We start from the raw sequence: 18,086 nt of genomic DNA, 5'->3' as shown, positions 1-18,086 counted from the left end.
TGCTAAGATCATAGAAAACGCAGGCAGTTTCTTCTTCCAAATACTGCCTGAGATAGAAAAACAGCACACTCCGGTGCCATTTAAAATAACAAACTTTTGATTGAAGAATAATTAAGTAAAAACTCCAACTCCTCCCGCGACCTCCTTCTTTGTTGAGGGTTGCAAGAGAATGACTGGATATGACATGTGAGGGGAGGAGCTATATAGCAGCTCTGCTTGGGTGATCCTCTTGCAACTTCCTGTTGGGAAGGAGAATATATCCCATAAGTAATGGATGACCCGTGGACTGAACACACTTAACAAGAGAAATAATGGTTTGGAAATAGCAAAGTGCTACTTGTATTTATGGCCCTAAAGCAAAGAAGATGTAAACATTGGGTATTTCTAAACTCAGGACAAAATTTAGAAACTATTTAGCATGGGTGTTTTTTGGTGGTTGTAGATGTGTAACAGATTTTGGGGGTCAAAGTTAGAAAAAGTGTGTTTTTTTTCATTTTTTTCCTCATATTTTATAAATTTGTTTATAGTAAATTATAAGATATGATGAAAATAATGGTATTTTTAGAAAGTCCATTTAATGGCGAGAAAAACGGTATATAATATGTGTGGGTACAGTAAATGAGTAAGAGGAAAATTACAGCTAAACACAAACACCGCAGAAATGTAAAAATAGCCTTGGTCCCAAACGGACAAAAAATAGAAAAGTGCTGTGGTCATTAAGGGGTTAACACTGTAATTTTAACAACATTTGCTATTCCTATATAAACACAAATAGCACTGCTGCTACATCCCTCACATCTATTATTTTATCAATAAATCTCTACTAAACAGAACACATTTAATCAATCACCCTTTGCCCATGGTCTCCATTTCTTTACCTGTTTACACGCCGAGGGCATTTGTCTGGTTTAATGTCAACCTCATAATGATAGACGTCTATCTTGGGAATGTCCACCTCAAAATAATTGGCAAGGAGTTTTATTGGCTTTCCCACTGTTCCTATCCCAGGCCGGCGTGGAGCCTGGAACACTTGCTGCAGGGGTGGCACATACCCGCTTTGGGCTAGAGAGAAAGAACACAGAATGTTACATAATGTTTAATCAACTTGACTCCAGATAGCATCAGAAGATGCTAATTAGCTTATACTTATTTATCTTGGGCATTAGATGGGCAAAACACGTTTCAATTAAGTGTGTTATTGTGTTAACTTATCAAGCACAAAAAAGATAATACACAGTAAAAGGCATATCAGTTAAAACATTTTAATGAATTTATAACAAAATAAGTGCTAATAAAAATGCATAACCACTCTTCAAATATCACATGATTATATTACTCTTGTTATATAATGACACACCAATAAGCTGTATTCATACCAGTTATGGAAAGCATACGATACTGAAAATCACTAGCAGACATTCTGAAGAAAATCTTACAATAAATTACATGAATCCAATTTTTATTCATCTAATTTGAAACTGCAGAGAAGAATTACATTTCCAGAGCAACTTGATATAAGAATCTAAGCCAACTATTTAGATAGTCACTATTGACAAAATTAATTTTAGGCCATTTATAATGTAATCTGAATTAAAAAAATTAATTCAGTCAGACAAATACAATCCATAGAGACAGCCATCATCATTTGTATACCACATGAACAGGGAATAAAAATATGATAAAAATTGGAGGAAAACAAAAGGATTTTTGGTTCAGAACTTGGGTAGCGCTTGCTGGCTACATTTAGCCACCAATCAGCAAGTGCTACCCAGGTGCTGAACCAAAAACGGGCTGGCTCCTAACCTTATATTTCTGCTTTTTAAAATAAAGATAGCAAGAGTAAAAGTAAAATTGATAATAGGAGTAAATTAGAAAGTTGCTTAAAATTGCATGTACTATCTGAATCATGAAGAAAAAAAAAATTGGGTTAAGTATCCCCGAAGCTGCTTTCACATATTGATAAATGGAGTCCTATGTGTCCACGTGACCTGTGCTGCCCTTCTACTCCATGGATGCCTTTTGATGTGATCTTCCTTTTTTATCATTATTTATGTTGCCAGTGTGATTTATTTCTTTGTGTATTTACTGAGGCCGCTTTATTGGTGCAGAATACACACAACTGGCTGAGGAGAAAATGGGAAATCACACAACTGTGTGATCTAGTTGGAGAAAAAGAGGAGAGAAAAAGAGGAGAGAAAAAGAGGAGAGAAAAAGAGGAGAGAAAAAGAGGAGAGAAAAAGAGGAGAGAAAAAGAGGAGAGAGAGAGAGGAGAGAGAGAGAGAGAGAGAGAGAGAGAGAGAGAGAGAGAGAGAGGAGAGAGAGAGAGAGAGGAGAGAGAGAGAGAGAGAGGAGAGAGAGAGAGGAGAGAGAGAGAGAGAGAGGAGAGAGAGAGAGAGAGAGAGAGAGAGAGGAGAGAGAGAGAGAGAGAGAGAGAGAGAGAGAGAGAGAGAGAGAGAGAGAGAGAGAGAGAGAGAGAGAGAGCAAGAGAGCAAGAAAGCAAGAGAGCAAGAAAGCAAGAGAGGAAGAGAGCAAGAGAGGAAGAGAGCAAGAGAGAAAGAAAGAAATTTATGATTACATGATAAATTTATTTCTTTTACGATATGACTAGTCCACAGATTTGATCCTTACTTGTGGGATATCGCCTCCTGGTCAGCAGGAAGTGGCAAAGAGCTCCACAGCAGAGCTGCATATATAGCTCCTCCCTTCCCTCCCACCTCCAGTCATTTGACCGAAGTTAGGAAGAGAAAGGAAAAGCCAAGGAGCAGAGGTGACTAAAGTTTAACAAAAATAAAAACCTGTCTTTCTAAAAATATCAGGGTGGGCCGTGGACTTGTCATATCGTAAAAGAAATAAACTTATTAGGTAAGCATAAATTTCCTTTTCTTTAACAAGATATGACGAGTCCACGGATTTCATCCTTACTTGTGGGAAACAATACCAAAGCTATAGGACACGGATGAAAGGGAGGGACAAGACAGGGACCTAAACTGAAGGCACCACTGCTTGAAGAACTTTTCTCTCAAAAACAGCTTCAGAAGAAGCAAATGTATCAAATTTGGATAATTTGGAAAAAGTATGAAGAGACGACCAAGTAGCAGCCTTGCAAAACTGTTCAACAGAAGCATCATTTTTAAATGCCCATGAGGAAGCCACAGCCCTAGTAGAATGAGCCGTAATTTGTTCAGGAGGTTGCTGTCCAGCAGTCTCGTATGCCAAACGGATGATACTCTTCAGCCAAAAAGTTTCCCGGCAAAAACCACAAACAAAGAAGATGTTTGACGAAAATCCTTAGTCGCCTGCAAATAAAATTTTAAGGCATGAACTACATCCAAGTTATGTAGCAGACGCTCCTTCTTAGAAGAAGGGTTAGGACATAATGAAGGAACCACAATTTCCTGATTAATATTCTTGTTAGAAACAACCTTTAGAAGAAAACCTTGTTTGGTACGTAACACCACCTTATCAGCATGGAAAATCAGATAAGGTAGATCACATTGTAAAGCTAAAAGCTCAGAAACTCTGTGAGCAGAAGAAATAGCAACCACAAATAAAACTTTCCAAGATAATAACTTAATATCTATGGAATGCATAGGTTCAAACGGAACTTTAAGAACTAAATTCAAACTCCAAGGAGGAATTGACCTAAATACAGGTCTGATTCTAGTCAGAGCCTGACAAAAAGATTGAACATCTGGAATATCTGCCAGACGATTGTGCAACAAAATGGACAAAGCAGAAATCTGTCCCTTTAAGGAACTTGCTGACAACCCCTTCTCCAATCCTTCTTGGAGAAAAGATAAAATCCTGGGAATCTTAACTCTACTCCATGAGTAGCCCTTGGATTTGCACCAATAAAGATATTTACGCCATATCTTATGGTAAATCTTCCAAGTAACGGGCTTACGTGTCTGGATCAAGGTATCAATGACCGAATCAGAGAACCCCCGCTTAGATAAGATCAAGCGTTCAATCTCCAAGCAGTCAGCTGCAGAGAAATTAAATTTGGATGATGGAAGGGTCCCTGAATGAGAAGGTCCTGCCTCAATGGAAGCTTCCACGGCGGCAGAGATGACATGTCCACCAGATCGGCATACCAAGTCCTGCGAAGCCACGCAGGAGCAATGAGAATCACAGAAGCCCTCTCCTGTTTGTTCCGAGCAATCACCCGGGGAAGGAGAGCAAACGGCGGAAACACATAAGCTAGGTTGAACGACCAAGGCACTGCCAAGGCATCTATCAGTTCGGCCTGAGGATCCCTGGACCTGGATCCGTATCTCGGGAGCTTGGCATTCTGACGAGATGCCATGAGATCCAGCTCCGGTCTGCCCCATCTGAGAATTAGAGTGGCAAAGACCTCTCCCATTCCCCTGGATTAAACGTCTGTCTGCTCAAAAAATCCGCTTCCCAGTTGTCCACTCCTGGGATGTAGATTGCTGACTGATAACAAGAGTGAGCCTCCGCCCTCCGAATTATCTTGGATACTTCTGTCATCGCTAAGGAACTCCTTGTTCCTCCCTGATGATTGATGTAAGCCACAGTCGTGATGTTGTCTGACTGAAACCGGATGAATTTGGTCGAAGCCAACTGAGGCCAAGCCTGAAATGCATTGAATATTGCTCTCAATTCCAGAATATTGATTGGAAGTAGAGACTCTGACCGAATCCACACACCCTGAGCCTTCAGGGAATTCCAGACTGCACCCCAATCTAGTAGACTGGCGTCCGTTGTCACTATTACCCATGAGGGTCTGAGGAAATCCGTCCCTTGGGACAGATGATCCAGCGACAACCACCAAAGAAGAGAGTCTCTTGTCTCCTGATCCAGAGCTATCTGAGGAGACAAACTTGCATAATCTCCATTCCACTGCCTGAGCATGTTCAGTTGTAGCTGTCTGAGATGAAAACGAGCAAACAGAATGATGTCCATTGCCGCCACCATCAATCCAATTACCTCCATGCACTGAGCCACTGATGGCAGAGGATTGGACTGAAGGGCTCGGCATATATTGAGAATTTTTTACTTTCTGACTTCCGTCAAGAAAATTTTCCTGGATATAGAATCTATTAGAGTTCCCAGGAAAGGAACCCTTGTCTGTGGAATTAGTGAACTCTTTTCTATATTCACCTTCCACCCGTGAGTCCTTATCATACAGACATGGTTCTGTCTTTTCTATTTTGTCAGTAGATAAGATGATGCCTGGATCAGAATATCGTCCAGATAAGGCGCCACTGCAATCCCCCACGGTCTGAGAACCACCAGTAGAGACCCTAGTACCTTAGTGAAGATCCTGGGTGCTGTAGCCAGTCCGAAAGGAAGAGCCACAAATTGAAAATGTTTGAGCAGGAAGGCAAACCTTAGAAACTGGTGATGATCTTTGTGGACAGGAATATCAAGATATGCATCCTTTAAGTCCACGGTAGTCATATATTGACCCTCCTGGATCAATGGAAGAATTGTCCGAATAGTCTCCATCTTGAAGGATGGGACTCTGAGAAACTTGTTTAGACTTTTGAGATCTAAAATGGATCTGAACGTTCCCTCTTTTTTGGGAACCACAAAAAGATTTGAGTAAAACCCCTGTCCCTGTTCCTGTATTGGAACGGGACAAATTACTCCCATAGTAGAGAGGTCTTCTACACAACGTAAGAACGCCTCTCTTTTTTTATCTGGTCTACAGACAATCGTGAAAGAAGAAACCTTCCCGTCGGAAGGGAATTTTTGAACTCCAGTTGGTACTCCTGGGACACGATTTCTAGCGTCCAGGGATCCTGAACATCTCTTATCATACCTAGCCTGGGCAAAAAGAGAAAGTCTGCCCCCTACTAGGTCCGGTCCCGGACCGTGGCCCGTCCCTTCAAGCAGCAGGCTTCATGGGTTGTTTATTCTTGTTCCAAGCCTGATTGGGTCTCCAGACGGACTTGGACTATGCAAAGTTCCCTTCCTGTTTAATGGAAGAGGAAGAAGGGACACCCTTGAAATTTCGAAAGGAACGAAAATTACTCTGTCTCCTTTGTTTAGACGTCTTGTCCTGAGGGAGGAGATGACCCTTACCTCCCGTAATGTCAGAGATAATCTCTTTCAATTCAGGCCCAAATAAAGTCTTTCCTTTGAAAGGGATAGCTAATAGCTTAGATTTAGAGGATACATCCGCAGACCAAGATTTCAACCATAAGGCTCTGCGTGCTACAATGGCCAAACCTGCATTCTTAGCCCCCAACTTGGTAATCTGAAAGGCGGCGTCCGTAACAAAGGAATTGGCTAGCTTAAGGGCCTTGATTCTATCCAATATTTCCTCCAATAGAGTCTCAGACTTAAGAGACTCTTCTAGGGCATCAAACCAAAAGGCAGCAGCAGTTGTAACAGGTACAATGCAGGCGCGTTGGTTACAATAGAAACCCTTGATGAAGAAACAGCTTCTTTAAAAGACCCTCCAACTTTTTATCCATAGGGTCCTTGAAAGCACAACTGTCCTCAATAGGAATAGTCGTACGCTTAGCTAGAGTAGAAATAGCTCCCTCCACCTTAGGAATCGTTTGCCAAACATCCTTAACGGTGTCAGGTAAAGGGTACATTTTCTTAAATATAGGGGAAGTAGAAAAAGGTATACCTGGCCTTTCCCATTCCTTGTTAATAATTTCTGAAATTCTTTTAGAAATCGGAAAAAAACATCCACGTAAGTAGGAACCTCTATATATCTGTCCATCTTACACAATTTCTCTGGAGGGACTACAATAGAGTCACAGTCGCCCAGGGTTAGCAAAACCTCCCGCAACAACAGGCAAAGGTGTTCAAGCTTAAACCTGAAGGACATCACGTCCGAATCTGCCTTGGGTAATGCACTACCAGAGTCAGACAGTTCTCCTTCTGATAAAACCTCCCTACCCCCCCCCCCCCTTCAGAGACCTGGGAGGGAAGATCGGAGATCGCCATCAGGGAATCAGAAGTCACCTGAACTACCTGGGTCTCTACTCTACTATGTTTACCCTGTAGTACTGGCAACTTAGATAACACCTCTGTAAGGGTTGAGGACATGCCATATCCTGCAGAGTGAATGATGCAGGCACTGATGAAGAACATGGCATCGCTTGTGTGGGCATTATGGGCTGAGACGCTTGGGATTGAGCTTTATTCTGAACCTCATCCTCCTGAGTACAATCATTATTATCATCAGATAAGAAAATGTGTTCCTTACACTGTAATGCCCTAGTTATACATGAGGGACAAAGTGTAACAGGGGGTTCCACAATGGCATGTAAACACGAGGCATGCACTATGCTCATCCATCATAATAAAGTGAAAAAATTAGACACTCACAAAAATCTATTGTAAAAATAAAATATTGAGTGCTGTATCTTTAAGACTCAAAGTACAGATATGACCATTTTTTTATTTTTCTTTAAATGACAAATATATATCCGTTTACATATATTGCAAAGGAGAAGCTTTAATATAAACCTTCCCTCTTACACCGTGTATTATGACTTGGTACAAATCCCCAATAATAAGGCATAGACCGATTCCAAAATTAAAAGCCTAGTCACCCTTGCCGCAGCTCTGCTGCGGCTCCTACCTGCACCTGTGACCGAAACAAGCTAATACCACATGCACATCCAGAAGAACAGGCTAGAAACTTTTGACGATCACACTATCACTAACTGACTGTGCTATGAAAACACGCAAAGACTAGCTCCGCCCTTCGTGGGAGTAATGTAACACACTCTGAAAAATAAGCAACATCCGCCATTAACCGGAGATAAAAATACTCCTATGCACTCCGGAATAGCCAGATAACATAAACGTACAGCTATTTGTTAACCCTTGTGTCTCCAGTCTCATAACGTTAGCCCACACAAAACTCCCTAGCGCTTCAAGGCACACACGCCTGAGTGTCTAGGAAGCATAAACACAAATACTTCAATTTCTCCCTCTTAAATAAATTTAGCTCAGAGAACTTGATACCTTATGACCTTTTGTATATAAGTATACCAGCGCTTCTAGGTCATAAATCTCTAGATTGTCTGGTTCTGTCACTGTTGTACTTGCATACCAATCCCCAGCATAGGTAAAATACAGTCCATCTGATTCTGCTCCCCAGAATAATAAGAACTGCACTTACCTTGATGCTGAGCCTTCACGGTGTCAAGAGGTGCCCTTTCATATCCTCCTGAGGTCCTGTGAAACAGAAAAAGTCTTAGTTAAGATTTTCTAAGACTTCGTACATCAATGGAGCACAATCCTGGGAGGCACAGTGGAGACAAAAATCCACCAGTTCCCACAGTTTAAAAAGACTGCTTGAAGCTGCTCTGTAATAAAATAGTACACTTTGGCATCATTTAAAAACAAAAAAATCTTGATTGAAGAATCTAAACTAAACACCTCACTTTACCTCTTCCTATCACTAACACAGGCAAAGAGAATGACTGGTGGGAGGGAAGGGAGGAGCTATATATGCAGCTCTGCTGTGGAGCTCTTTGCCACTTCCTGCTGACCAGGAGGCGATATCCCACAAGTAAGGATGAAATCCGTGGACTCGTCATATCTTGTAAAAGAAAGAGAGATATTGAGAACCCAGCTGTAGCACTGAAATGGTGGGAACATTCTTGGCAGACTGAGCTAGAGTTAGAATTGCACTGTTACCTAGCAATACCTTACAGCTTAAACCAGCTTAATTTAAAGGGTAAGTCAACACCAGAATTTTTGTTGTTTTAAAAGATAGATAATCCCTTAATTACCCATTCCCCAGTTTTGCATAAGCAACACAGTTATAATAATACATGTTTAAGTCTGTAATTAGAACAAAGCATAACTGGTGATAAAAGTAAATTGGAAAGTTGTTTAAAATTGCACGCCCTATTTGAATCATGAAAGGTTTTTTTGGACTTGACTGTCCCTTTAAATACACAAACACACAAAGAATACCCAACAACATTCTCAATATGTCCAAGCTCCTCAGTTCTTAAGAACCTGTTCCTAACATTTAGAAAGTGCCCCCACCACACACACAATTAATGAAATAAGTAGAGAGTTAAGGAGAGAGCTATGGACTCTATAACCAATTTTCCCAATTTACAGAACCCAAGTTAACCAACTGGGTGTGTAATATGCAAAGCGGTTTACATAAGTAGTTAGCTGAACCTTGTTGGGAGTGACAAGTAGAGAGTGTGTAATTATGATCTATACAACAATGTATCCTTTATAAACAAACATTATGCATTCTGTAATATCATCAAAGAGATAGAAGGAAATAACAACTTGTCTTCCTACTGTTGACATCCTAACCCAATATGAATACAGTGTACTGTATAATTGTTTTTACCTTAATGTGTTTACAATGACTTATACCAGCTGCAGAGTGAAAAATGTATCAGCAGTTGCTTCTTTAGGTTTATGTTTGTATATGACATAGCTGGTTTTGATATTTGAAACCACGATCCATTAAAATGGGTTGACCTTGCAGGAAAATTCTAGAACTGTATGTTAACAGCTAATTTACATCAAGCTACTGACACCTAAAAGAACACTTAAAAGAACAACCATGTTATTATTAGTGGTGACAGAAACAGAATCTCTCCGTTTGGTAAATTGGAAAAATAACTTTTTAAAGTGATTTTAAAAACGCTCCCCTTTTTAAAATCAAATCCGGAATGTTAGTGATATTTTAGACGGAGATTAATTCACCAGTTGTAATAAAGATTTACTATAAGTTACTTTTTAATATTGATTTGAAATTCAAACACCTAGCGCTCCATCGCTCTAAGTTAAATTTTTCTGTGAGCCAACGGTTTGAATTGTTCTCCAATCAGGGCTCTCCCAATATGGCATTTTTGTTGTAGCTAGAGCGCTGATTGGAGAACAATTCAAACCATTAGCTAATAGAAAAAACAGAATTTATGTTTACCTGATAAATTACTTTCTCCAACGGTGTGTCCGGTCCACGGCGTCATCCTTACTTGTGGGATATTCTCTTCCCCAACAGGAAATGGCAAAGAGCCCAGCAAAGCTGGTCACATGATCCCTCCTAGGCTCCGCCTACCCCAGTCATTCGACCGACGTTAAGGAGGAATATTTGCATAGGAGAAACCATATGGTACCGTGGTGACTGTAGTTAAAGAAAATAAATTATCAGACCTGATTAAAAAAAAAAACCAGGGCGGGCCGTGGACCGGACACACCGTTGGAGAAAGTAATTTATCAGGTAAACATAAATTCTGTTTTCTCCAACATAGGTGTGTCCGGTCCACGGCGTCATCCTTACTTGTGGGAACCAATACCAAAGCTTTAGGACACGGATGAAGGGAGGGAGCAAATCAGGTCACCTAAATGGAAGGCACCACGGTTTGCAAAACCTTTCTCCCAAAAATAGCCTCAGAAGAAGCAAAAGTATCAAACTTGTAAAATTTGGTAAAAGTGTGCAGTGAAGACCAAGTCGCTGCCCTACATATCTGATCAACAGAAGCCTCGTTCTTGAAGGCCCATGTTGAAGCCACATCCCTAGTGGAATGAGCTGTGATTCTTTCGGGAGGCTGCCGTCCGGCAGTCTCGTAAGCCAATCTGATGATGCTTTTAATCCAAAAAGAGAGAGAGGTAGAAGTTGCTTTTTGACCTCTCCTTTTACCGGAATAAACAACAAACAAGGAAGATGTTTGTCTAAAATCCTTTGTAGCTTCTAAATAGAATTTTAGAGCGCGAACAACATCCAAATTGTGCAACAAACGTTCCTTCTTTGAAACTGGTTTCGGACACAGAGAAGGTACGATAATCTCCTGGTTAATGTTTTTGTTAGAAACAACTTTTGGAAGAAAACCAGGTTTAGTACGTAAAACCACCTTATCTGCATGGAACACCAGATAAGGAGGAGAACACTGCAGAGCAGATAATTCTGAAACTCTTCTAGCAGAAGAAATTGCAACTAAAAACAAAACTTTCCAAGATAATAACTTAATATCAACGGAATGTAAGGGTTCAAACGGAACCCCCTGAAGAACTGAAAGAACTAAATTGAGACTCCAAGGAGGAGTCAAAGGTTTGTAAACAGGCTTAATTCTAACCCTTCAGGGAACTTGCAGATAATCCTTTTTCCAATCCTTCTTGAAGGAAGGATAGAATCTTAGGAATCTTAACCTTGTCCCAAGGGAATCCTTTAGATTCACACCAACAGATATATTTTTTCCAAATTTTGTGGTAAATCTTTCTAGTTACAGGCTTTCTGGCCTGAACAAGAGTATCGATAACAGAATCTGAGAACCCTCGCTTCGATAAGATCAAGCGTTCAACAAGAAGGTCTCGTCTCAAAGGTAGCTTCCAAGGTGGAGCCGATGACATATTCACCAGATCTGCATACCAAGTCCTGCGTGGCCACGCAGGAGCTATCAAGATCACCGACGCCCTCTCCTGATTGATCCTGGCTACCAGCCTGGGGATGAGAGGAAACGGCGGGAACACATAAGCTAGTTTGAAGGTCCAAGGTGCTACTAGTGCATCCACTAGAGCTGCCTTGGGATCCCTGGATCTGGACCCGTAGCAAGGAACTTTGAAGTTCTGACGAGAGGCCATCAGATCCATGTCTGGAATGCCCCACAGCTGAGTGACTTGGGCAAAGATTTCCGGATGGAGTTCCCACTCCCCCGGATGCAATGTCTGACGACTCAGAAAATCCGCTTCCCAATTTTCCACTCCTGGGATGTGGATAGCGGACAGGTGGCAGGAGTGAGACTCCGCCCATAGAATGATTTTGGTCACTTCTTCCATCGCTAGGGAACTCCTTGTTCCCCCCTGATGGTTGATGTACGCAACAGTTGTCATGTTGTCTGATTGAAACCGTATGAACTTGGCCCTCGCTAGCTGAGGCCAAGCCTTGAGAGCATTGAATATCGCTCTCAGTTCCAGAATATTTATCGGTAGAAGAGATTCTACCCGAGACCAAAGACCCTGAGCTTTCAGGGATCCCCAGACCGCGCCCCAGCCCATCAGACTGGCGTCGGTCGTGACAATGACCCACTCTGGTCTGCGGAATGTCATCCCTTGTGACAGGTTGTCCAGGGACAGCCACCAACGGAGTGAGTCTCTGGTCCTCTGATTTACTTGTATCTTCGGAGACAAGTCTGTATAATCCCCATTCCACTGACTGAGCATGCACAGTTGTAATGGTCTTAGATGAATGCGCGCAAAAGGAACTATGTCCATTGCCGCTACCATCAACCCGATCACTTCCATGCACTGAGCTATGGAAGGAAGAGGAACGGAATGAAGTATCCGACAAGAGTCTAGAAGCTTTGTTTTTCTGGCCTCTGTCAGAAATATCCTCATTTCTAAGGAGTCTATTATTGTTCCCAAGAAGGGAACCCTTGTTGACGGAGATAGAGAACTCTTTTCCACGTTCACTTTCCATCCGTGAGATCTGAGAAAGGCCAGGACTATGTCCGTGTGAGCCTTTGCTTGAGGAAGGGACGACGCTTGAATCAGAATGTCGTCCAAATAAGGTACTACAGCAATGCCCCTTGGTCTTAGCACAGCTAGAAGGGACCCTAGTACCTTTGTGAAAATCCTTGGAGCAGTGGCTAATCCGAAAGGAAGCGCCACGAACTGGTAATGCTTGTCCAGGAATGCGAACCTTAGGAACCGATGATGTTCCTTGTGGATAGGAATATGTAGATACGCATCCTTTAAATCCACCGTGGTCATGAATTGACCTTCCTGGATGGAAGGAAGAATAGTTCGAATGGTTTCCATCTTGAACGATGGAACCTTGAGAAACTTGTTTAAGATCTTGAGATCTAAGATTGGTCTGAACGTTCCCTCTTTTTTGGGAACTATGAACAGATTGGAGTAGAACCCCATCCCTTGTTCTCTTAATGGAACAGGATGAATCACTCCCATTTTTAACAGGTCTTCTACACAATGTAAGAATGCCTGTCTTTTTATGTGGTCTGAAGACAACTGAGACCTGTGGAACCTCCCCCTTGGGGGAAGCCCCTTGAATTCCAGAAGATAACCTTGGGAGACTATTTCTAGCGCCCAAGGATCCAGAACATCTCTTGCCCAAGCCTGAGCGAAGAGAGAGAGTCTGCCCCCCACCAGATCCGGTCCCGGATCGGGGGCAAACATTTCATGCTGTCTTGGTAGCAGTGGCAGGTTTCTTGGCCTGCTTTCCCTTGTTCCAGCCTTGCATTGGTCTCCAAGCTGGCTTGGCTTGAGAAGTATTACCCTCTTGCTTAGAGGACGTAGCACTTTGGGCTGGTCCGTTTCTACGAAAGGGACGAAAAATAGGTTTATTTTTTGCCTTGAAAGGCCGATCCTGAGGAAGGGCGTGGCCCTTACCCCCAGTGATATCAGAGATAATCTCTTTCAAGTCAGGGCCAAACAGCGTTTTCCCCTTGAAAGGAATGTTAAGTAGCTTGTTCTTGGAAGACGCATCAGCCGACCAAGATTTCAACCAAAGCGCTCTGCGCGCCACAATAGCAAACCCAGAATTCTTAGCCGCTAACCTAGCCAATTGCAAAGTGGCGTCTAGGGTAAAAGAATTAGCCAATTTGAGAGCATTGATTCTGTCCATAATCTCCTCATAAGGAGGAGAATCACTATCGACCGCCTTTATCAGCTCATCGAACCAGAAACATGCGGCTGTAGCGACAGGGACAACGCATGAAATCGGTTGTAGAAGGTAACCCTGCTGAACAAACATCTTTTTAAGCAAACCTTCTAATTTTTTATCCATAGGATCTTTGAAAGCACAACTATCCTCTATGGGTATAGTGGTGCGTTTGTTTAAAGTGGAAACCGCTCCCTCGACCTTGGGGACTGTCTGCCATAAGTCCTTTCTGGGGTCGACCATAGGAAACAATTTTTTAAATATGGGGGGAGGGACGAAAGGAATACCGGGCCTTTCCCATTCTTTATTAACAATGTCCGCCACCCGCTTGGGTATAGGAAAAGCTTCTGGGAGCCCCGGCACCTCTAGGAACTTGTCCATTTTACATAGTTTCTCTGGGATGACCAACTTGTCACAATCATCCAGAGTGGATAATACCTCCTTAAGCAGAATGCGGAGATGTTCCAACTTAAATTTAAATGTCATCACATCAGGTTCAGCATGTTGAGAAATGTTCCCTGAATCAGTAATTTCTCCCTCAGACAAAACCTCCCTGGCCCCATCAGACTGGGTTAGGGGCCCTTCAGAAACATTATTATCAGCGTCGTCATGCTCTTCAGTATCTAAAACAGAGCAGTCGCGCTTACGCTGATAAGTGTTCATTTTGGCTAAAATGTTTTTGACAGAATTATCCATTACAGCCGTTAATTGTTGCATAGTAAGGAGTATTGGCGCGCTAGATGTACTAGGGGCCTCCTGAGTGGGCAAGACTCGTGTAGACGAAGGAGGGAATGATGCAGTACCATGCTTACTCCCCTCACTTGAGGAATCATCTTGGGCATCATTGTCATTGTCACATAAATCACATTTATTTAAATGAATAGGAATTCTGGCTTCCCCACATTCAGAACACAGTCTATCTGGTAGTTCAGACATGTTAAACAGGCATAAACTTGATAACAAAGTACAAAAAACGTTTTAAAATAAAACCGTTACTGTCACTTTAAATTTTAAACTGAACACACTTTATTACTGCAATTGCGAAAAAACATGAAGGAATTGTTCAATATTCACCAAATTTTCACCACAGTGTCTTAAAGCCTTAAAAGTATTGCACACCGGAGCCGTTTTGAACTTTAACCCCTTTACAGTCCCTGGTATCTGCTTTGCTGAGACCCAACCAAGCCCAAAGGGGAATACGATACCAAATGACGCCTTCAGAAAGTCTTTTCTAAGTATCAGAGCTCCTCTCACATGCGACTGCATGCCATGCCTCTCAAAAACAAGTGCGCAACACTGGCGCGAAAATGAGGCTCTGCCTATGCTTTGGGAAAGCCCCTAAAGAATTAAACACTAAAAAACTCTAAGCCATCTCCGTGGAGATGTTGCCTGTACAACGGCAAAGAGAATGACTGGGGTAGGCGGAGCCTAGGAGGGATCATGTGACCAGCTTTGCTGGGCTCTTTGCCATTTCCTGTTGGGGAAGAGAATATCCCACAAGTAAGGATGACGCCGTGGACCGGACACACCTATGTTGGAGAAATTTACTTTTGAAGTGGGCGGCGGAGCGTGGGTATTTGAATTGTATATCTATATTAAGAAATTAGTTATAGGGCATCTTCATTACAACATTCCGGATCTGATTTTAAAAAGGCGAGAGTTTACCATCACATTAATCTTTTTGTCTCTCACTGTACAGTCATATTATGATTCTATTTGTTCTGTCGGTCTGCAGGGCCGGCCTTAGGACAAGGCAAGCAAGGTGGCTGCCTAGGGCCCCGTGGTTAGAGTCGCCCCACACTCGTACAAGCTGGTGCATACTTTTGCTGCAACATTTTTTTTTATATCATCATGCATCCATTATTTATTTTTTTGCTTGTATTTTTTTGGCAGCACTTTACAGGGGGCGGCACTAAGGCGGGCAGTACTAGTCTTGCTGTATCCAGTACAGCGGCTCCTGTGCTAGAGTAACCGGCCACGTGATACAGTGAATACCTGCAGAGACACCAGAGGATCCCGGGGGAATCGGGCACAAGCAGCTCTTGCCAGGTACTCTGTTGCATGTGATTGCGCTGAAACAAAAAGTGACCTTTTTTTGATTTACCCCATTATGTTTTATCTTGGAAGATTTCCTGGAGATGTCACACCATATGTTTTTTTGCTATTTATGAGAATAATGTGCTTTTGTTTGGCTAACATATAAATCAAGATTTACTGGAAATCATTCCAATATTTGCACTATGAATTATATGATATACAATTTTTTTTATATATTTTCATTCTGAGACACAATACAAACACTGACACTCTGTGTAGGTCTGTGGAACAGAAGGCTTATAGTATAAATGTACTTTCAGAAAACAAAAACCACACAAAAAAGAAAGGTTTCAGGTCACTAACATAAGAATGGTCCTACACTGTGATACCCATCAGTGTGACTGTCCTTACTGATTTCACAACAGTGCAACTGAATCCTTTTCTGGGCAGAATGTTATCTGTATATGGGTATTTTTTTAGTGTGTTTTTTCTGGTTATTTAAGAAATGGAGAGTGGCTAGTGTCTGTTGGACAGATGAGCCTGCTATGGGCAAATCTCCTCATATAATGAAGTAGTTATGTTGGCATGTGAGACTTAGATGTATGTGTGGATTTGAAGATAATCACTTCTTACAGTGAATGCACAGAAATAAGCCTGATGGACTTTTCATCTCCACTCCATGTACTTGGCAGCAGAACTTGCAGATTGCTAGGGAACTGCTCCATGTCAATTGTTAGGATCAGAAACAGACTGATGGGCTCCAGTTAGCCTCTCTTGGTCACAATAGCAGTGATCCCTATCTACTTGGTGAGATTAGCACCCGGGGCCTGACACTGATCAAGTGCTGGCTATATCAAACTACAACAGTGATGCAAGCCAACTCAGTTCTTCAACACCGAATAGGCTGAGCTATGTGCCATACCTTAGCTTTAACTGTCTGGCAATAACCTGGTCAACCAGTAGGCACCTTACTTACCTTAGTATTGCACCACGGATATTAGGGCATTTTGTTTACGATCTTAGTCCCTTTAAGTAATAAAGTATATGTTTCTAGTAATATCAAATCACTCTGCATTATTGTCATATGGTTTTTAACTTCTATTCATATATCCAGCATTACGGAATTTAACAGAGCTTGCCTTCATTATAATGATCATTGCAAAGATCAAGCATACTAACCAGTTTATCTTGGTATGAAAAGATCCTTAATAGTTCAGTATTCTGACACTTAATTTCCTGTTTTATATCATTTTCTAATTGCCATCAGCAAAAAAAATTGATAAAGGTAAATCTTCAGCATGGCTGTGACCATTACTTTATAAAAACTCAGTAAAATCAGAAAGCTCACAATTTTCAGAGTTAAATTACAAGGAAAGAGGACAAAATAAATATTAATAGTTTATTGCAAATTATTTATTACACATGATTAAACAATTTATATAACAATCTCAAATTGTATAATGTCCCTTTAATTATAAAGACTCACATGATATAACATTATTTCTTCCCCATCCATCCACTCTTTTTCCCTTTACTGCCCCTTCTCTATCTCTGTTGCTCATACCTGCCCCCCCCCCCAAATCTTTCCTCTCTGTCTCTTATTACTGAAAAAAATTGGTGCACAAAGTGTGTGTGTATGTATGTATGTATATATATATATATATATATATATTTATGTATATATATATATATTTATGTATATATATATATTTATGTATATATATATATATATATATATATATATATATATATATATATATATATATATATATATATATATATATATATATATATATATATATATATATAAATAAATAAAAATATGATAATGTCCTCTACACAACCAGGTATATACTTCAGAAATATATTTAATGGGAAACAAAAAAATCAAGCATAAAAGTGGCCTTACTAACACTAAAAGGGCACTTGCCCATTAACAGGCATGCCATTAACATTTTTTTTTAAATCCATGCAACAACTGGCACTGCTTCTACCCATGTGTAGTGTTGTGTGTGTGTGTGTGTGTGAGCTGTGTGTGTGTGGGATGTGTGTATGTTTGTATCTCTGTGTGTGTATTATATCTGTGTGTTTGTGTGGTACAGTGCATTGCTCCATTCCTTTTAAAGGACCAGTCAACACAGTAGATTTGCATAATAAACAAATGCAAGATAACAAGACAATGCAATAGCACTTAGTCTGAACGTCTTTCTCCACTCCCCCTGTATCATGTGACAGTCATCAGCCAATCACAAATGCATACACGTACCACGTGACAGCCATCAGCCATTCACAAATGCATACACACTTATTCTTGCACATGCTCAGTAGGAGCTGGTGACTCAAAAAGTTTAAATATAAAAAACTGTGCACATTTTGTTAATGGAAGTAAATTGGAAAGTTGTTTAAAATGGCATGCTCTATCTGCATAATGAAAGTTTAATTTTGATTGAGTGTACCTTTA

The 18,086-nt window shown here is 41.2% G+C and overlaps 1 protein-coding gene across 1 annotated transcript in view; it reads right to left on the bottom strand.

Moving 5' to 3' along the window:
• LOC128653617 (protein argonaute-1) overlaps positions 1 to 18,086 on the bottom strand; it is a 275,726-nt gene that overhangs the window by 219,095 nt on the left and 38,545 nt on the right. Inside the window, exon 2 of the mRNA XM_053707008.1 lies at positions 879 to 1,062. Coding sequence (XP_053562983.1) covers positions 879 to 1,062 — 184 coding nt within the window. The remainder of the gene's footprint in view (positions 1 to 878; positions 1,063 to 18,086) is intronic.

The sequence above is a fragment of the Bombina bombina genome, chromosome 3 (assembly GCF_027579735.1).
Source record: "Bombina bombina isolate aBomBom1 chromosome 3, aBomBom1.pri, whole genome shotgun sequence".
Classification (NCBI taxonomy): Eukaryota; Metazoa; Chordata; class Amphibia; order Anura; family Bombinatoridae; genus Bombina; species Bombina bombina.
This window is presented reverse-complemented; position numbering and strand designations above follow the sequence as displayed.